The following is a 21,151-nucleotide window of genomic DNA, read 5'->3' as shown; positions in this document are numbered from 1 at the left end:
AGTAAAATACTGTTTATCGGGGTCTCAAATGCATATAATTCTGAAGAGGGAAAGCAAAGCAGTCTCAAACTCCTCAAAATAATTTCTGTAATGTTTTACTAAAAAGTCCACGTGCAAAAGATGGCACAAAGAAGGTTTTGGTTTCTAAGGTGTGTTGAAACATGAGATCTACAGCTGGTCTTTAATGTTTTCCTCTTCGTAACAAACCCCACCATTTCTGTTCTTCCCATATTTCATACAAGCTTTATTGTATTAAATATAATCAAAGCAAGGAGTAGGGTCAATGACTGGTCATGATTGTTTTCGGAAATTATTGCACAGCTAATTGGCTATTAACATCATTCCCTCGTTAACATACATCCTGCAGGAGGAAGGAGCTCTTGAAGGCATTGAAGGCACTGAACTTGCTCTGTTTCAAACATTGCTCACACATCCACATCTGCCATTGCTCTCTGCAGGGGATCCACAGCCCAGTAGTCATCATCCCAGCCCAGGAACCAGCCAGAGAAGGTGGGAGGCTCAAAGCCCTGCTTGACGATGGTCACCGGGGTCCTCTTGTCCCGCGTGGAGGGGTCTGTGTCAATGTAGCGCTTGGCTGGGGACACAGGGAGGGAGCTCGCTGAGCACCAGCCCTGCAGAGCAGCAGCTCAGCTGGGGCTAAAGGGCTGCCACAGAGGCAGCTTCACATTGGCCATTTGAACAAAAACACCCGCTGAAAGTTTTTAGATAAAACCCTATGGTTTTATCTATGCCTGTCAGAATATAAATTGCCTGAGTCATGATCACACAGTGGGGAAAATGAGAAAGGGATAGTTCAGAGAGGAAAATGTGACATTACCAGACTTGAGTGCTTCAGTCTTTTCTTCTTCTTGGGCATCTTTCCCAATCCATACAAAGACCTAAAGATAAAAATATTAATTACTTCAGCATCAATCATTCCCTTTATGAAGGGATAATTTAGATGAAGCCTCAGTGAACAGAGTATGACACAAACCAGAAAATCCTTGTGTTGGGTGTGCCTGGGTTGTCAACCAACATGACCAAAGCTCTGTTGGTCAATAATGGGAAGGTTTTTGTCTGCATTTTATCTACATGCATTGTAGACCCTTGAACAAATTCTACAGCAGCTTAACATCAGGGGAAAGTAGCAGATGTATGAACATTTTTCCATAAAACATCAGAATTCAGCTCTGAGTTGCCTTGTGGCTGATGTGTGCTGAATCTGTAATAAAATAGCACCTCTGGCTATTGTGGTTCAGGTCTCAATCAAAAGCCAATCTGTGCCTATCCTTTGCTCCTCTTATCCCCCTGTAAACATGACATACCTGATCCCATGTGTCCAGGAGCATCACATCATCTGTGGCAAGGTCATCCTGAGTCAGATCTCCAGGAACTTCTTCAATCTAGAAAACAGAGGGTTCAGATAAACACAGGCTTCATTTACTTTATCTGCACAGGACAGACCACACAAAGAAAGATCAGGTGTAAGCTGGTGGGGGGCTCAGAGCAGCTGGGCCTGAGCTTGTCCCCCCTGCCAGGTGGGTGCTGGATGAATCCCCCAGACACTCACGGTGAAGCGGCCGCTCTTGTTGGAGCACGCGAAGAGGCGCGGGGGGTGAGCGTCCATCTTCTTGTCCTTGAGGCGGGGCGAGGTGCGGTACGGAGCTTTGCCACCCAAGGCTGCCCAGAAATTGTCTGGAAAACACAGAGAGAGAGAGAGACTGATGCTTCTCCTGGTCATGGAACCACACCAGGGTTATGGTTTGGGCAGGACTTGAAGCATTCTTCCAGGTCAGAAAGTCCCAATGCCTGCAGACATACGTAAGAGCGCTGTTAAACAATGAAAATATATTGGAGAAGCCCCTCTTGCCCATGTCCACATCTTGTTCTGGGAGACAAAATACCCATGAAATAATTGCTGAGCATGTGCAGCTACACAAAATGATCTGACTCCACTGTGACCCCCTCACCTGGCTCTTTGCCCTCAGCAACCTGTACTGGGCGAGCTCCCAGTATCTTCAGCAGCTCCTGTGCTCCTGATTTCTCAGCGTTGCTGGCTCCTTGGCCAACCCACAGGTAGGCAGCAGAGGGAGTTTTCAGGACAAAGGCATCATTGGAGTTCAGCTGACTGGCTGTAGGATCCAGCTGAAAAGAAGGAACACTGCAGGTGTCAGGTGTAACCATCCTCTACAGGGAGCCTGTTACTTCAAAATCAAACCAGAACCTACAGTTGAATAAACTGCAAACAAGATTTTCCATATGAGCATGTAAAGCTGTTAGATGTGTTGTGTATTCCCTGTATCCAAGTGATGAGTTAGATTTTCCACATGGGAAGAGTAAATAACTCTTTCAGTGTGTGATTACAGGTACACATGATCTATAGCAGGAATGCCTGGCTGTCATTGTGCCAGTCCTGGTGGTTATGGCAGGAGATTGAGGAGCTCACCAGGGAGCCCATGGCAGAGCAGCCCCTGCTGCCAACACTGATCAATCATTAACATCAACCCCTCTGTGTCAACAAGGACAGGCCTCTTGAAGCTGGAAACGTGGGCAGTTCCTGCAGCCATAAACCACCGCCCTCTCCTCACCAGGATTTACTCTCCCCTTTGTCGTTGCACAGAGGTCTTTGTGTGCGTTTTCTCTCAAACCCGTGTCCTGGCCCAAGTTCCTCTTCCATGGAGGGAACTGAAATCCCCAGTGGATCCTGTTCCCATCAGAGGCTGTACACACCACCCCAAGGCTGACTGTCCCTCCACGTACCTCCACTGCTCTGGTGGCTCCGGAGGTGCTGGAGCGCACCTGGAACAGCCGCGTTGCCGCAGGAGCAGTCTGGCCTCCTTCCCTTGAGGTTCCACCCTTGTAGACAACCAAGGGCTTTCCACCAAACATGCTCATCAGGTGAGGGGGCTCTTTCCCTTGCACTACTCGTTTCTGCAAAAAGGAAACTTCCTGTCAGTTTTGAGGAGTGCAAGTCTAACCAGAAATGGCTTTTACAACCCTCTGTCGAGCTGGAATATTCACAGAGCACCCAGCTGGGCCAGGTGTTTAATATATACATATACATATACATATACATATACATATACATATACATATACATATACACACTTTATGCCCCCAGTGTTGGGGTTGGTTTCTGCTGGCTCTCTTTACCTGCACAGGGGTGCCTCCCAGCTCCTCATCCAGCTGCACTGTGAGGAATGCAGAGGTTGCAATTTCATCCTGCGTGGAGTCGGCGCCCTGCCTGGAGAACAAGGCCAAATCCCAGCTTTATTCTCAGCCTTTCCCCCCACACACACCTTACAGAGATCAAGAGGAGTAAGGGAACCTTTTGTTACTGAATCTCTGCAGCACTTCCTTCAACACAAAGGAGAAATTCCTTATCCTCTATTGTAGCACAGGGAGTACAGAGGGAGATAAGAACCTTTCCTAGATAAGCAGCACTTTCCTAGATAAGAAGAGCTTGGTCCAAAGAAGGGAGTAATAACCGGGGGGTGGGGGGGAATGGAAAAAAAAATGTTCACACAGTAATTCCCTCCATTGTTCCACTTCAATTGAAACATCCCAGACTTCTGGTATCGTTTTGTTTGCAAGGGAAAGTTATCCAGAGTGAAACTTTATCCCCCAAAGATCCTCTGAAGTGGGAACCAGCAGTGATCGATTTTCTGAATGGACTCGCAGCCCCAGCGTTTCCTGACTTGCCCCAGGGTAAGTCCCGTACCAGGTGTAGATGATCTGTCCCTGCTTCCCGTCGTGCTGGTAATCGTACAGGATGATGTAGCTGTCCCCGCCGTAGAACTGCCCGTACGTGGCGGGGTCCACTGGCACCTTCTCGGAGCCTTCTATTCTCCAGATCTGGCGGAAGAGGAGCAGAGGCGCTGCAGAGCGAGCCCATCGCCGGCCCTCGTTATCCCAAATTATCCCCGAATTATCCCCGAATTATCCCCGAGTTCCGCATCCCGGAGCCGGCGGTGCTGCCGCGCCCTCTGCCGGGACCTGAGGGGACAATTCCCATCCGCTCCAGTGGCGGGTCCCGAACGGAGCTTTGAGGTTTTCCGGGGAGTTTTTAAACTGCCAAACCTCGGCCGAGCCCGCTGCGGGCTTCTGGACAGCCCCCAGCCCGTTCAAGCCCAGCTCCACCCCTGCTTCTATGCGCAAAGTCATGAACCCAGGTGCTCCAAGACATTCCTATATGCGATGGCAACAGGGAGAATAATCAGGAGGAGGAGGAATAAACCCATGTCCACAGTGCTGGGAAATTGTGGAGTCAGAATCAACCCCGCTTTCCTGCAGTGCTTTCACGACCCTGCTGCTATTTCTGGTGTCAGAAATTGCCCCAGTAGTTACAAGACTCAGCGTTGATGGCTCTCTGGCCTCCTGGCTCTTGCAGCAATGCCATCAAGTAGCAAAGAAAAGTCTGGAAAGCTTCCCAGAGGGATTGTGCCACCACTGACCTGTTTCTTGCCAGAGCCATCATCCTCCATGCCGTGCTGGGCAGCCATGGCCTTGGAGCTGTGCAGGGTGGCAGCGTCGAAAGGGACCTGCTCGATCTTGGCAACATGGCCAGACACGTGAGGCTGCCCCAGCCCTTCTGTCTGGTCCTTGTCCCGCCAGTTCTTGAAGAATTGCTTGAACAAAGGTGTCTCACCACTCTCAGGGAGGACTTGGATCTGAAAGGAATGAGCCTTTAGAACCATGTCCCTAAGAACAGCAGGTTTATCTACTCTTCCTCAGTCTTAGAAGAGGTCATGGAAAAGGTAAAAGAGTATCTGAGAGGAAGAAATTTCACCAGCTGTGCTGGGGTAAATGCTGCTTTAGCCCAGGAGCAGCACTGCAGAATCTCCCAAAACAGAGCAGGTCTCCCACAACAGGAGCCACTAGACAGGGACATGTGCCACGAGCCATCCGAGCTCCACAGTCCCTGGGCCATGTGGCAGAAAAGTGACCCCAGTGCTTGGGGCTGCCACAGGTCCTTACCTGGGTGTGTTTGGGATAACCCATCTTGTCAATGAACTCTGAGGCTGTTTTCAGTGCTGCCTTCTTCTCTTCAGAGTTGGCACCTTTGCCTTTAATGAAAATAGAGGGAAAGGGGGTAAGGATTTTTTACCCAGAGAAGAAACTGTCCCAGGTACCTTCTGCCAAAGTAGAAGGGCCCAACCTTCCAGATAAATGATGCCATATAACAAATGACCATTGCTGGATCTCTTTCGTGCCTGTTGTGATGGCTGAGAGGGAACAACTGCCTTTCTATTTATGGTATGAATTCTTTTCTCCCAGTTCTCTCAGGTACCTTTCCAAACAAAGATCTTTCCATCTGTGCCGTGGTCCAGGATGAAGCAGTCATCTGTACTCAGGGCTGCCTGGGAGAAGGGGTTCTCATCTGCCACCAAGGACACTGCCATGTTCCCAGCCCCATTGGAGACCTGTGACAACACAGCACAGAGGTCACATAAGGCACCCTCTGCTCCCTGCTGCTCCGTGGCCATAGCTCAGAACTCAGGGAGGGGAACGGAAATCCATTTAAATGTGCTGGCTGCTTCAGGCACTATTGTTTTCAAACAGGATACCTCTGACACAGTAACAATATGGCAAAAACATAACACTTACTCCAAAGATTTCAACTATTTCTAGCAAAGTACATACTGCTGGGACCAAGGAGAGATTGGTCCAAAATGGGAAATATCCTCAGTGCAAAGGAAATATCTTCTAAAGCAAGCCAACAGCACACAGGGACCGAAGGGTAACAGGAACAGCCTCCCTGTATCAAGTGGGGTTAAAAATCTGAATTCCTCTACTGACTGATGTATAAAGTGCCACATAACAAACCATTTTAGCAGATATTCACCCCATGGATACCAGAGGCTGCTCAGAAAAGATTCCTCACAAAAAGTCTTGGACACTCTTCTCCACTCACACAGCTGATGGCAAATGGCACCTTCCAAGTCATGGCTTCATCTGGGTGTTAGAAAGGGGCAGGTCCTGCTTCTCAGGCTCAGTTTCTAGTTCTTTCCTGTCACTTTCCTAACACAATGCCTGACAGCACAGAGGAAAACTCCCTTTTTCCCCTTATTTGTTTCACACTCCACCTCTCTTTCAAAAATTCTGGAAGTCCGAGCTGTCTCACTACAGTCATAAGTGGTGACAAACCAACAGAAAGTACATGGACATGCAATGTGAGCAAGCAACAGAGGTTCATGCACAAAATTTAAGAAGTAGAGTGAGGCAGGAGTAGGATTCAGAGCAGCTCAGCTCCTCTCTGTATTGCAGCTCCATCCAATTTCACAAAGATCACTCCACTCTCCTCAGAGTTCTGTCAGGGTTCCTCACTACCTTGTACAGCTTAGCCAGCTTCCTGTTGGCTGTGTCGGTTTTGGTCTCATCAGAAACTCCTGCTGGCAAACTGGGCTTTGGTCCCAGAACCTGTGAGGGAGAGAAAAATCATTACTAGCCAGTCCAAGAGGATCTTCCTTCCCAGGTGCTCCAGTCAAGAGAATGAGTGGAAGAGAATTCCAGATCAGTCACGTAAATTCCCTCTGATGTCCCAGCGGGGCAAAGGACCAGCTCTGCACTGAGCTGTGTGTTTATATCACACACAGCACCCACCCCACCTTTCTTTCACGCCCCACTTGCCACTCCAGCAGGGACAAAGGCACAGAGGGAATAACCTGGAGCATTTCCTCGCGCTCGGATCCCTCCTCTGACACGTAGACCTTGGCGCGGCCGTTGCGCTCATTGTCCCGGATGCCCTTGGCCAGCACTGTGGCCTTCAGCCGCTCCTGCCGGTTGCTCTGGGAGCCACACCATTGGAAGATGTTCTGGGGGAGGAGAAAGTTGTGTCAGAGCATGACAGCCCCTCCCTAGGTGAGACAGGACTCAGCTGGGACTGAACAGTGTCAGTGGTTCAGGACGATCAGCACTGAGATGGCTTCAGCAGACTGGGGAAAACAAAACTTATGTGAAGGTCAAACACCTCCTGCCCCCTGAATTCTGCCACCCCTGCCTTGACGTGGTACTCACACTGCCCAGGTCCAGGATGAAGCAGTCCCCTGTGTTGAAGCTGTCCCAGCTCACAGGGACCTCCGTGGCCCGGACTGTCCGCCTGCCTTTGACCTGCAGCAGCCTCTGCACTGTGACCTCGTTGGGAACCACGTGCCTGAAGCCAGAAGCCACACCACCAGCCTGGGGGAAACACAGGAGCAAGGATTCACACCAGGACTGGGGGAAGAGTGTATTCCCATGTGGATAGCATGTCCTGCCTACCAGAAATTATCCCAAGCTCAGGATTCACTTTCTCTGCTGATAGAACTGGGAATTATTTATCAATGCAGGCAACAGGACCCATGTCAGTTACCCTCAAAAAAGCACAACCAACTTTAAATGAATGAGGTAACAACAAGCAAGTGGGAAATAAATAAACCAGAAAGATCAGGAAAGTCTCAGACATGAGGAAATGTCAGCACTTTGCAAGCAAGTGACCTGCTATCACTTTCCTTGTGCCTTTGGATTCCTAACAGACACAACTGCTTGACTGCATGTTTTCACTTCTATCCCACTTTATTGTGATGGCAGGGAGGAGTAACTCCCACTACCGTTCATCTCCTTTACCAAAACATTGCACATGCTGGGAGGGTGGGCTAAGCACAGAGACTGCAAGGTCAAACTGTTATGCAAGTGGGGAGAAATCAAATCTCCTGGGTAGGCGTTTCCCACTAACTTTGCTGCTTCTTAAATTCATTCCAGGTGCCTTGGGACTGTTCTTTCCTCTGCCTCTTCAAGAAAAACAAAACCTCGATTCCTAAAACTTTCTGGGGCTTTCCTTGTGTATTATTAATTCAGCCAAATCTCTCCCACTGGGATCTGCTGTTCTCCACCCTGTTCAGTTCCAACTCATTGAAAACATCTGGCTGAGAATGGCTTTTAAGCAACTGGAAAAAGGGCAATTCTCACTCTCCTGGGAATTGGGCAGGATGCCATTTCTTGCAGACTCAGTTGTCACCCACCTTGTACTTGATGCCAGATTTGAAGTAGCCCAGGAAGGTGGGGGACTCGTGGCCCTGCACCTCGCGGTGCTGCACAGCCCTGCCCTGCAGGTGCTCATCCATCTGCACAGTGAAGATGGCAGCAGCCCCTCGCTCATCCTGAGAGCTTTCATCACCTGAAACGTGGAGAGAGACGTTGGGAGGGGATGCAGGGTCTGCTTCTGCATTCAACTGTGCAAACACACGAGGAGAAAGCAGATTTAACTGTGATGTTGTCAAAGAGCCTGGGTTTGCAGGCTGCGGGGGAAGCCATGGCATGGTGACATGGACAGCAGAGGGCACTTGGGAGAGGGAAAAATCCCTGATCAGGAGCAACACACCTGACCTCCCTCCTCTCAGGCAGAAAGGATTTCAGCCAGGCTTTTCACCTGAGATCTTGTCTTCCCTGTGAACCTCTGCAGAACTTACCTGTCCTATTGCCCAGAAAAAGGGATTTTAGGGTTTAGGTTTAGGCTCAGAGGTGGCTGTACTCTCCTATTGCAGAGACCACACAAATATTTGACACGAGTAGGGCTATTTACCCCCAGACTGCATTCTCACTGTGCTGCCTTTTCTTTCCTTGGGTAACATTTCGTGGCCATGGCTGGGGCAGAGAGGCCCAGGGGTCCCTCTGGGCTCCCAGCTGTGCAGGGACGCTCCAGCACTCACCCAGCCAGAAGTGCAGGTCGTACTGGAGGTTCCCGCTGCGCTGCTTGATGGTGTTCAGCACCAGGTAGGAATCACCGGTGAAGAAGTCTCCATACAGGTTTTTTGGCACTGGGACCAAATCAAATTTCTCGACCCTCCAGATCTGAAGGCCGGGTTCCTTCCCAGCCTTCAGAAACTCGGCGTGCTCCACCATGCTGACAGGCTGGGGGCGAGACAGAGGGTGCTGCTCAGTGGGCAAGACTCAAGGAAGTCTCCAAATTAAACTGCTTCTCATCTCCTAACTTGGTGTGCCAGGCAAAAAGTGGAAAGTTTCCTTTTTTCTCGTACACTGAGTTTTGAAGGGGGAAAAAAATAAGGATGTGTGTGGAAAGAATCCCTCTCCACTGATCACTGTTAATTTTCACTTTCAATCACCTCTACTTCCTGGCTTATTACTGGCTTATCCTCTTCTAGACTCTATTGCCTCTCTCTCTGGATTTTAATCTCTGCATTTTTCTTACTAATTTATAACTTCTTAGTATGGCACATAAGTGAAGCTTGTCATTCCAGGCTGTGGGAAAGAAACCCCCTTTAACTCCACTTGTTGTACATCCTGCACAAACATGATTTACAGGATTTCTAAAACAAATGGAAAATGCTGTGAATATCATTGAATATTTAGGTAATTAACAGGCTTCTTAAAGCTCTTCTGTTCTGACCTGTTACTTAACTGCTCCCCTGTAGGAATTACATTAATTTACACAACATCCTGTCCTAAAAACATTGCAATTTTGGTTTAATATGTTTACTGCCATCCTTATGCAATATATCAACACAGTGCAATATCCTTTTTTTTTCTTTTTTTTTTTTTTAATAAACATAATGAACACTTTCTTATAAAATAATTCACTTTGGTAATTCTGAAAGGAAATAAAACATTTCTGGTGTATTGGCAATGAAGTCTGTCCATTGATCACATCACACCTTTGAGAGCAATCAGGTAACAGGGAAGAAAACATTACAGTATTACATGAGAAGCATTCAGTACTTTGACAAAGAAGATGGTTCACAGCAGCTGATGGACAAAAGTAAAATATGCTCAGTTTTCAAGGCAGAAATAAAGAATGTTACAAGCTAGAAAGCAAAACAGTAAGTTAGGTATCAGAGTGGTTCCTAAGCTGAAATCAGATATCAAAGATGGGAAAGAACTTTATCATCATGATTCCAGTCTGCCTGAATCCTACCAAATTCCCACTAAAACCTGACAAAGAGTTAGAGGAGAGGGACTCCTGTAAGTCGCTGGAACCAGAAGTTTTTCAGTGTTTAATTGTGATGTTCCTCACTTACCACAGCTGAAAGCACAAGAGCCGCTGTAACAACACATCCCAGCCCTGCCACAGACATGGAGCTGACACAGTGCAGCTTCAGAGCCATTGTGCAGCAAATGGTGAGGAAAAGATAATTGAAGTCCTTCCTGCCCATTTCTAGGAGCAAATGGGCTTCTCCCTCCTCCTGCAGAGCTGTGGGGAGTCCCAGCTCCTCTGGCTGCTGGGGGAGATGAGGAGCAGAAGCCAATCTTTTATCGGGGACAAACACATCCACCCCCTCGGCAGCCCAGGGGCGTAACGCGTTTGTGCAAACAGCCCTGCTGGAATCCCAGAGCCTCCCGCAGCCTCTCCCGAGCCAGAGCCCGGCACAATGTGCGATCCATTACCCACAGCACTCAGGGTCACACGGGCCAAGCGTCCCCGCACGGGGAAACTCAGAGACATCAGCAACAGAGGCAACGTTTTGTCAGCTGAGAGCTGGGAAGCTGATGAGACACAGAGAACAGCACGGCGGCTCCAGCTGGCAGGGGGTGCAGGGACAGAGATTTGGGAAGAGGAGGATGCAAGGGAGCAGCCTGAGGATGGGGAATGCACCCTCCGCTCCCTGAAGCTGTCAGAGCAGCAGAGCTCAGCCCGTGCTGTGCGCCCAATGAGCCTCGCACGCAGCACCGGCACCGACAGCTCGGGAGGGTTGGGGGATGCACCGATGGATCTCAGCTCCCAGAGCACAACCGAGCATTCAGAGTCTGGAGGTGACAGAACAAAAGCTCATTCAGCAATTCAATCATTTCACAACCAAGTATTTCTGAGGGTGTAGCAACACCCTGTGACAGGAACACAAGAGCCATCAAACCTGCTCAGGCCAAAGGAATTACAACAGGGCTGATTGTAGCACCCAACAATCTGCCACCAATAAAGAGATTATTCTTCCAAGTATGTCACACTGCAGCAAGTTCATCTATCGCATTTCCCAAGTGTTTGCAGTGAGTGACCTGAGCAGGAACCTTTCCCTGTGGCCCTCAGGAATGGAGCAGCCACACAATGTGGAGCTGCTGGGCACTTTTGCTCTCAACACACCCAGGGGACAATTCCTGACAGGCTGAGCTTGCCATGGTCAGAATCTCTCATAAGACTCTTAAACAAGGGGCCAAACCCTCCACCCATAAAACTCCACAACAAAACTTCCACGAAGGAAAGAGCAGACCCTGCTTTGTGCTTTCCCCACTCTCCATGAGGATATTTTCTTTCCCTCTCTCCCGAGGACACTCTGCTGCTCTCTTGTCCAAGCTGATGCATTTTAATTTGAAATGTCACCTTGGCAATGTACCTTTGAAAATTTCACTGGAAAGTCTCAAACTGAAACAGACAATAAAAACAATGTGCTAGTCCTGCTGGTATTTCTGATCTCTCTGAAGGAAGTTCAGAGTGTCAGAGGTCTAAGTCTCAGTGAAAAACATGTTGGAACCCTGACTCTAAGGAAGGCAGCTGTGAAAGGCTTTGGCAGCTGCAGCAAACCCAAACCAAAATGACTGGGTTGCATAACATTAGAAAGAGATGGGTCCTTTCCAAATGGAAAAATACTCTGGACTTCTTATTACTAAATGAAATACCTGTATAGTCCCACACCTGGGCAAACCTCACAGACTGAAGGCACAAAGACCCAGGATAATCTTCTTTAACATCCTACTGTAGGATATTGTAATCCACAGATATATGTAGATACAATATTTTTGAAAAGCATTTATTTAGCTTCCTAATTAATTTGGCATTTTTTAAGTCCAAGCTTGCATTGCCAATGAGCTGCAATATATAAATACAGGCAAAAAACTGAAAGAGGGTTACATAAATTGTATATTTTAGTGCTCTTTTATAAAATTAATTAATCTGAGCCATTCCTGGAGGGAAAAGGTGTAAATCTACCCCAACAGCTGGTTTGGGTTATCACTGCTGGCAGCAAGTGTTGCATTGTTAAATCAAGCCCCAGAAATGTTTGCTCTGGACATTGTTCTGAGGGCATTTGCCAGCTGAGACCGCCAGGGCCCTGCTGAAAGGGTGTCCTGATGGAGACATGGAAAACAGGCACTTCTCAAGCTGCTGCTCATAAAAGTGTCCAGCTTGGTCCCAGAAAGGGTGCTATGCACAGCCAATGTCTTATGCAAAGGAAAGTTGTTTAAGGAAAACATGGAAAGGGCTTGGAATACAGGATTTCAGTGCAGATGGATCAGCTAAATGACACTTGGCTGCATAGCGATGAAAACAAGGACTTGGGAAAATTACCCAATGATTTGAGCAACCACTGGAAGACAACAAGTTCATGATGGTCTCCAGATGTGCAGTCACAGCAGCAGGACAGGCCAGCTCAGGAATGCCCTGGGATGGAGTCTGGCCTGCAGGAACAATCCCAGGGCACCCAACAGGAAAGGCAACCACTGATCAAAGTCTGTGCCTGGCCACAGCCCAGTGGCAGCCTGGAGCTGCTGCTCCAGGGAAGTGTGGAATGAATGATCTCCCTGAGGCTGGAAGCTGTTTGCTTCAGGGGAAGGCCAGGAAAGGCAGGGAGGCCCCAGTGCCTGAGCTCAGCAATCCCAGCCCTGCTGTGCATCCTCCTGGTGCCGTGCTGGGAGCCCTGACTGCTGCTGCAGCTTCCATCCCCTCCGACCCGGACTCAGCTCCTGCCTCTCCTGGCATCCAACCCACACCACCTCTCCTATTTCCACCCTGCAGCTTGTAACAAACAGCTCTCTTGGCCTCCCTCCCTAAATTCTTCATTTCTGCTCTGCTCACCCATCCCTGGGGCTGTGCCTCCCTCCCATCTGTCACAGTCACCTCTGCCCTCCCAGACTGACACCAGCAGCCCTTTGGCTGTTTGCCTTCACTCTCTGAATTGCTGCCAAGGAGGTGCCCAGCTGTGCACTGCCCAGCACAGCCATACTGAGAGGAATGTGCTGCTGCCTTCAGGAAAAACCCGTGGACACTGAGCCTGGAATCTCTTACTCTGCCTCATCACACTGCAAAATCCATTACAGGGAATAATTAATGTGTGGTTCCTCCACATCAAATACACATCTTCACATCTACCACCAACTAAAGCTTAATGATGTCACTAAAGTAACTTTCTACAAGATAATATCACCCAATACTCGCAGCAGGGAAAGAAAGAGAAAAAAATCTTTATTTCATTCAGTAACTGGCCACTAACAAGAGAAAAATGAGCACAACAATTTTTGTGAGACCCGGTTAATTCCTAATAATTTGTGGCAATTCACACCTGAATATACCCACAAATACAGTCAGGACTTACCTGCACAGGGCTGCTCAGGAAAGCTTGGCTGAACTAAATGAGACAGACACAAGGGTAGCCCACATGCCCATGTGCTTGTGCTCATGTGCAGCTCCGGCGTCAGTGGGTTCAGATAATTTGTCTAAATCTGCTGCATAAACAAAACCCACACAGGAAGGGCTGCAGCCAACACAACACTTCAGCACAGAGCATCCAAACCACCTGCTCTCACTGCTGGATCAATTCCTGCCTTTCGACATGGCAAAGGCTGGATTTTTGATTTGAATGGATGGCACTTGCAGAACATCAAAACAGGTTGCAAATACAGACTGAGTTTCTTAAATATGAGGAGAACAGTAAATCTGAGTAGAGTCTGTGTCCACACTACAGTCATGCTGCAAAAATGCCCCTCGTGCACCAATCCCTTTTGTACCTCAGGGGCACACGTTTGCATTCCCACCAACTAACTCTCTCTTTCCTTTTATTTATTTGTCAAGCATTGCCTGGAGAATATGAACTGCTCCAGATAAACAGCAATATATGTCCTAAAAAAAGAAAGCCTCCTTTATCTCACAGCATTCCAGGCTGCCTACACCAAGTGCCAGCAGAGGTAAATTACAGCTGTATTTCTGCTGCAACAACAGGAAAACCCTAAATCCTTGTTTTGCAAGAGGCAAAGGGGTATAATCCTCCTGGCATGATCAGTTAGAGGAAATCTACAGGTTGTGCTTGCCACAGTAACAGCCCAGAGCAAGGGCTGCACTCCCCAGGTCTGTAACAGCGCCACTGAAGAGATCACATGAACAAAACCCCAATAAAGTTATTTGCACAAAGGTTCAGCCCTTTGTGCACTTTGAACACAGTCTACACTGTCTGACTACCCATGTAGCCATTTCTTTACTCTCTGCTCTGCTGCTGCCCATAAAAACTCTGATGAATTTACAAAGCTTGTGAGAGTGAACAGCACAGAATCATTTGAGTTCTGACAATCCAAAACTCAGGACATGATGCTGCTGAACACAGAAAAAGTTCAGCACAGGATCCACAGCGATGACAGCACAGCCTGAAAATGGAAATATTTGTTTATTCATTCAGCTTCTCTGCCAAACCAGTATAGAATATCAATAATTCTTCAGTAAACTATTGAAAATAACTCTGGCAGGACTTCAGCTTTGTTACCAAGGGGACAGGCATTGAAAAATATCTAAAGTGATAGATTAGCTCAGTTTTCAGTCTCCAGACAGCCCTAAACTCATATATACAAATCTAAACCCAACCCCTTTCCTTCCATCCCTTGAAGAAGCAATAAACAAAGGTTATTTGGGATAAGAAGCAACTGGCATGGTAGAGCCTCCTCCTCCCCAGCCATGGTGACTCCATAAACTATTTCAGCTCCCTGGGTGAGGAGCAGCACAGTTAATGGCACTCCCTGCAGCTACATCCTAACAGAAAAGCCACAAATCCAAAAAAATTCCAACTGAGCTGCCTAAGTCAGATCAAGAGTCCAGGACATGAAGTCCAGCATTAGCTGTGCAACTGGCAAGCAGGTTTTCTGCATTTGTTAAATTAAGACTCCTACTAAACCACTTGAGCAAGTTAGAAGGCCCAGAAGATTTGAGTATTGTTCACTTTTTCCAGCTGTTTGTTTGCACTATGAGTCACATCAGCTCTATTCTGGGCTCTGTACCTTTTGAATTCAAACCCACTTAGTAAACACAGAGCTTCCAGCCCCATGCACCCAGGCAGAAAACTTCAACCAAAAACCTGAGTTTCTTCTCAGTTGCAGTGATGTAAATTGGGAAGAATATTTCTTGCACAGGAGAAAGCTTTGGAGATTAGACAGGTCTGCCATCTGAAACACACCCAGGGAAATTTGCTGATACGATCAGCTGGTTCAGAGCCCTGCCTTGAGCATAAGTGAGAGCTGAATCATGCACTTAAACATACACAGCACAGGGAAGGCTGGATCAGTGGAAACCACCAACCACTTTCATTCACTGGGGAGCAAAAATAAATCCTGAATTATGCTCCAACACAAATCATTGTTCAGTGCTGAAAAAATATTTAAGGAGTGTTTATGTAACACATAAGACATAAACCAGCACATTAAAATATGACCACCTCCCCAAGTTATGTCCCAGAGAGAGAGCTGCTGGTGACAGCCAGAACACATTGAGGAAGGCACTGAAGACATGCCTGTGGTCAGCTGCAGGGAAATGACACAGATGTTCTTCCTCCAGTCTCCATGTTCAGGGAAAATCATCTGCAACTTTATGCAAACTCTTCTTCCCCAGAGAACAAGCTGATACATTCCTCTGCAGCACAGAAGTTGTTCAATCTGTGATCCATAACCCAAAAGCAACACGTTATTGCCAGAGAAAGGCTGGAAAGCAGGAGAGTGGCCTCAGACAATCCAAAAGGGAAGCACAGAGCGTGGCCTTGCACTCCTTGTGCAGCATCAGGCCCAGGCAAGGGTGTGAAGGGACTTAGGAGTCACTGCCACACGTGGGACGAGGGCAGGAGAGCTGCAGGCAGATGGCAGGGTTGAGTACAAGTGAGTAAAAAGCACATAAATGAATTTTGCTGAGGCCACAGTGATGGGGCACAGCAGGTCTGGTGTCACCACAGAGCCAGTGGGAGTCCATCAGTTCCTGCCTTCCACATCAGCTCCACACAGAATTCAACTTTCCTCATCAAAAGCCTCCACAAGCCATGAAGCAACTCAGGATTAACAAAAAAAAAAAAGCTTACTTAATACACAATAAAAATCAAAGTGCTCCTTCTAGATCAGCCAAGAGCGTGAGGCTGAGGGTTCCAGGTTCCTGTGCTCACCTGCTGGCAGGGAACAGTCACAGACCTGTGAGTGAAAGCTTCCTCCAGTCCTGCCCAGCACACACACATCTCCACCACACTCCTCCTCAGGGAGACAGGACTCCCCCCTTTCCCCACTCCCCACGCAGTGGCTTCCTTCACAAACACCAGCTTCCAAGTCATCACTGTGGGAAGGGAGTTCTCCGAGTTCTCCTCTCCATTTTGCCCCAGCGCTCCTGACACAGACGGGTGTGGCCAGGGCGTTAATGACCGTGGCTGAACATCCAGAGCTTCTCATGCAGGAGTTCCGTGAGCTCCAGAGCCCCCCAACAGCAGGCACGGGAACAGCACAGGAGGAACGGCCGGAGCTCCCATCCCGCCGGGCACAGCCACAAGAGGGCAATGCTGGAAACACTCGGGCCACAACCATCCCTTCCTCCGGGAAGCTACGGGGTTAACGGGAGAGGGTTTCATTTCATTTCATTTCATTTCATTTCATTTCATTTCATTTCATTTCATTTCATTTCATTTCAAGCAGGATTCGGGCTCTGGTGTGGAGGAGCCACAAGGATCGGGTCTGATCTGTCGGAGCAGACAGCCCAAAAGAAGGGAAAGTCCTCCCGGTGTCAGTGCTCACTGCAGCAGCCTCCATCCATCTTGAGATCCCGGGATGATTCATTTCCTCCAGTGTTTTAAAGATGCTGTTTTGAATTGTAGCTGTACTTTTACTGCATGTGGAAACACTGAGTAAACAACATATGTCTAAACTTTGGGTTTGGACAGTGTCCCACTGCCCGAATACAGACAAACTGTTGTTTCTCCCACTCCAGTTGTGCTGGGACCTCTGCTGAGATCGGTTCCAGCTCTCCAGGTTCTCAGTGGGAGGTGAATGAGGAACAAAAAAAGAGAAAAGACCAAAACCACAGTCTGTATTCAGAAAAGAACACTTTGAAACCGGCAAAAGGAAAAAAATATATAAATCTTCAGAGTCCATATCATCCAGACACCATCACATCCCAAATATTGATCACAAAAGCCTGGAATATCCTGACTGAGAACGGAGCTGCTCACTAAGTCCCGGAGCTGGGGAAACTGAACGAAGTAAAACGAAGGTTGTTCTGCAGAGGGCAGTGTGAGATCCCCAGAACCAAATCAGCCACTCCCATGGCAGCAGCAGCACCAGGCTCCCTGAGGGCCCGGATCCAGCATGGCCATTCCAAGCTGGCATTTCCAGACAGCCCAGCACTGCAAAGCACCCGGAGCTCTGCTTAACCCCACTCATGTCAGAGCTCTATTTAACCTTGCAAATGCATCATCAGTGGATAAGCAGAGATAAATACTTGGGTGTCCTGCTGAGACAGGCTGCTACTGCCTTCCCCGGCTTCTCTGGGCACCCTTTCCTTCCCTGAGCAGGTGTGAAGGTCTGGGCTGACATTTAACGGGCACTGCCTGCCCCGATTTCATCTCTGCTGGGTTTCTCAGCGCCACAGTAACAGAGCCCTGGCACAGCCCTGGAGCAGCAGGGGCACACACCGAGGGACACAGCCTGCCCTGCTGTGCAGGGAGGCATTCCCGCATTTCCCTCTGCTGAGCAGGGCAGCTGGATCCGCAGGGCAGGAACAGCCTGCTGCAGGGCAAACAGGCACCAGCAGCGTCTGACAGCTGATAAGGGGCCCGATGAATCTGTCTGGCCATTGGTGCTATCAGGGTGTAGGACGCAGTGTAAATATTGAAAATCTGCCAACGCCTGTGCCTCCCTGGGGAGCAGAGATGAGGCAGAGGCAAAGCCCGTGAAATGCAGGCCCGGTGCACACGCGGTGCCGGGACACTCCCACCGCTGGGGCTTTACCTTTCTCCTCCTCACTGAAACACCTGAACCAAGTCAGAAATCCCTGATCCAGACACTTCCCCACTGCCCAGTCACAAGGACAGACCCGAGAGAGAGTGCCTGAACACTCCTCCATTCTCATCTCTGTGCAAACATCTGCTGTGAGACAGCGCTGAGCCAGCTCTGCCGTGCCCCGGGGCTGGCCCCGGCTGCATTCCCTTCTCCCACTGCCCTGCGCAGCCTCCTGCAGGAAAACACTTCCCCAAGTGCCCAAGCCCAGCTTTCAGCTCAAGAGCTGTGCACTATCCCCACCTAGGGAGCTTGTGCCTGACACAGGGAAAATAGTTCCAGCATGGCTCACAGCTCCAGCAAGTTTAGTGCTTTTATGGGAAAGGAATTAATCATCCAGAGCGTTTCTTTCTGATTCCCTTAGGCTTCTTAGTGTCTGAAGTGATTAATTAATGATTAAGGGACTGAATAGACACACACTTGAACTAATGCTGTGAGAAGCAGAACAAATGAAGTGACAGAGGTACACAAAGAGCTGCACAAAAGCTTCACCAAAAAATAACGAGGTTTTCTTCCTAATGCAAAACCTGAGTGACCTCTGAAAGCCACTGCATAAAACATCCTTTGAGTCTTGAGTTTAAAAAGATCCAAAAGAGATTAGAAGTAAACTTATGAAATATCAATGCATACAGTTTTCTTTTCAGCTGAAATTGCTAGAAGGGATATCAAATACCTGGTCCAGAGAACCAGACAATCACTAACCAACAGAAATAATACACAGCTTGTTTCAGACAAATTGTCCATATCAGAATCTTCTGCCTTTTCAGGAAAAACATTTGATAATAATCAAGCAGAGGCAGAGACACGCTCAGAACTTGATTATTCACATGATGATTCCCGAGTGCTGTGGAATGGAACAGAAAACAAGAGCAGCTGCTTCTCTCTAGGCAGGAGTCATTGTACCCAAGCCACTTCATATCTGTGTTTAACCATGTTCTGCTTTACTGCAATCAAGCTGCAAAACTCCATCACCTCAGCTTAAAGAATAACAAAAAAAAAGTTTCTTTAGGTCTCCAGATTCCAAAGTAAAGCAGGGAAATAGTTGTTTTGTGAAGCTGCATATTTCTGTCCAAAATCCTCTTTCCCATGCATGCCACTCAGCAGCAACACTAATGTCTGGGGCTGGATTAAAATGGAAAGCTTGTATTTGTAAGTGAGCTGAAAGCAAATATAAATCCAAATATAAAGCACTTAATACGTCACAGGGCTATTTTAAAAATTGTTTGGTTCCCACCGGAGTTCTGTAAAACACCCAAGCTACAACAAAAAGTTGTTTTATCTGAATATGGGATGGGGGAAAGCTCTGGCCCAGCCTGGGTCCCTGAGGAAGGTCCTGACCCCTTCCCTGGCACAGAGGCTCAGTGGCACTGCTGCCCACACCACCAGGGCTGCATGGGCTGCAGCACTCCCACAATGACAGCAATCACTACAGAACCAGCCCTGCACTGGAACACACCAGGCAGCCTTTCAGCCAGAGCTGGAAGCAATCCCCCTGGTGACATGGTCAGAGCCATGAACCTGGATTGCAGAGTGCTCCCATCCCTGCTCTGCTGATGAAAGGAACAAATTCACAGCGGGCTGGATTTGTGCCTGTAAAATCCAAGTTAAACTAGCAGCAGCAGTAACATTTCTGCCTTGTCACCCTTTTGACATTCAGAAGCAGCCAGAGATTGATGGCTGGTTCAATTTCCCCACTGTTTTCCCCACAGCCCTGGAATTCCATCCAGCCAGAGAAAGCCTCTGCTCTGCCAAGAGCCAGAGTCATTCCTCTGGGGACACTGCAGGTACTCAGCTCCCACTAAAACTCAGCTGAACTCTCAGACAACCACTGGGAAATCTCTCCCTCTCTTTAAACACGGAACATTTCAGGTGCTCACCACCCACCCATGCCACTAACAAGGTGTAACTAAAATTCCCACTCTGTCTTCATGCTGAATTCCAGTGAAATCCAGGAGCTGGACTCCCCAGCACTCAACAAGCTGGTGATGGCACAGATGGGCACTGACAGCCCGGGCTGGTGCCAGGCCAGCATTCCCATTATCCACTCTGGAGATGGACAGAGCTCAACAGAGCCTGGCACCACGGCCAGCCCGGGCACTGGGCTGGGCAGGGAGGCAGCAATGCCAGCAGCACCCATCCCACGGAGCAGATGTCAAACGGGGCTCACTTCTGCTCCTCCCTGCTCCTGCACAGACTAAGCTTCCATCTCCCATCTCTCCGTGGTAGGAACTATGGAATAAACTGTCTCGTGGCCAAGAGAAAGCAGCTGCAATAACCTGTGAGAGACCCATTCCTCAGTACTCAGGTTTCACTTCATTTTTCCAGATGGATGTTATAAGGTTCTCTGTAAAACAGTTTGAGAGACCCAAAGGAGGAGAGGCATTTAAGGAACCCCCACCCCCTCTGACTCCAGAGCAGGACACCCTGAGCTGAGCCATGCTCTACTCCCACAAAGGAAATAAAGGATTTTTTTTTTTTGCCGATAAACTTGCATCATGCAGAGTTGGTAGTGGAAAATGGAAATTCTAATGATCAGTAAGAAAAATAAGAGACTTAAGGGGAAACAATGCTAGTATCATCCTTGTTAGCAAAGTTGGATTTTTTACATCCAAGAGCAAATAACATTCAAAGCAGTTTTATTCCAAGAGGGATCTACTTACTAATGAGGCCTCCTTGAAACAAGTCATCCCCATAACTTTTTTTTTTTAACACTCTTCCTAGGAAACATTTTAAATATGTTTTCAGTGTCTACATTTTTTGAATTTCTATTCAAACAGAGCTTTCAAACATTCTTCCCCCAGGCAAGGAACAAAACAAACAAGCCCCCGCCGTTCCCATCACCACTCGCACCGCTTCCACCGGCGTTCACAGGCGCACCGGGCTTGCGGGGGCTCCTCGGGACGGGAACTGCTCCCTCGGGACGGGGGCAGCGCTCCCGCGGAGCCCGGCACAGCCCCGCAGATGCCGCGGGAACCGCCCCGGGACAGGAGCGGGGACAGGACCCGGCAGCGCGGCCCCCTCCCTCCGTCCCTCCGAGTCCCCGTGCCCTCCGCCCGGCCGTGCGCCGAGGGCCCGGGGGAAGCCCCGGCAGCCGCGCCCGGCCCTACCTGGTGCTGGCACTCGCGGGCAGAGGCAGCTGCGGGGCCGGGCAGGGCAGGGCAGGGCCGGG

The 21,151-nt window shown here is 48.8% G+C and overlaps 1 protein-coding gene across 3 annotated transcripts; it reads right to left on the bottom strand.

The window, feature by feature from the left end:
* Positions 1-79: 79 nt before the first annotated feature.
* GSN (gelsolin) lies at positions 80-21,151 on the bottom strand. 3 transcript variants are annotated; one of them, XM_036393978.2, is made up of 17 exons: positions 21,090-21,151; positions 8,688-8,889; positions 8,001-8,155; positions 7,018-7,179; positions 6,666-6,815; positions 6,331-6,420; positions 5,291-5,423; positions 4,978-5,066; positions 4,455-4,670; positions 3,722-3,855; positions 3,154-3,244; positions 2,761-2,931; positions 1,971-2,145; positions 1,571-1,695; positions 1,326-1,403; positions 839-899; positions 80-595 (listed from the first exon to the last, which is right to left on the bottom strand). In XM_036393978.2, exons 2-17 carry the CDS (start codon positions 8,878-8,880, stop codon positions 426-428), a joined length of 2,193 nt encoding a protein of 730 aa, XP_036249871.1. In that variant the 5' UTR covers positions 8,881-8,889; positions 21,090-21,151; the 3' UTR covers positions 80-425. The 3 variants fall into 3 exon arrangements, with proteins under 3 accessions (XP_036249871.1, XP_054372932.1, XP_036249870.1); XM_054516957.1 differs by lacking the exon at positions 21,090-21,151 and adding an exon at positions 20,643-20,701; XM_036393977.2 differs by lacking the exon at positions 21,090-21,151 and adding an exon at positions 10,014-10,221.

The sequence above is a fragment of the Molothrus ater genome, chromosome 20 (assembly GCF_012460135.2).
Source record: "Molothrus ater isolate BHLD 08-10-18 breed brown headed cowbird chromosome 20, BPBGC_Mater_1.1, whole genome shotgun sequence".
Classification (NCBI taxonomy): Eukaryota; Metazoa; Chordata; class Aves; order Passeriformes; family Icteridae; genus Molothrus; species Molothrus ater.
The sequence above is the reverse complement of the archived record's forward strand: the minus strand, read 5'-3'. Positions and strand labels throughout refer to the sequence as shown.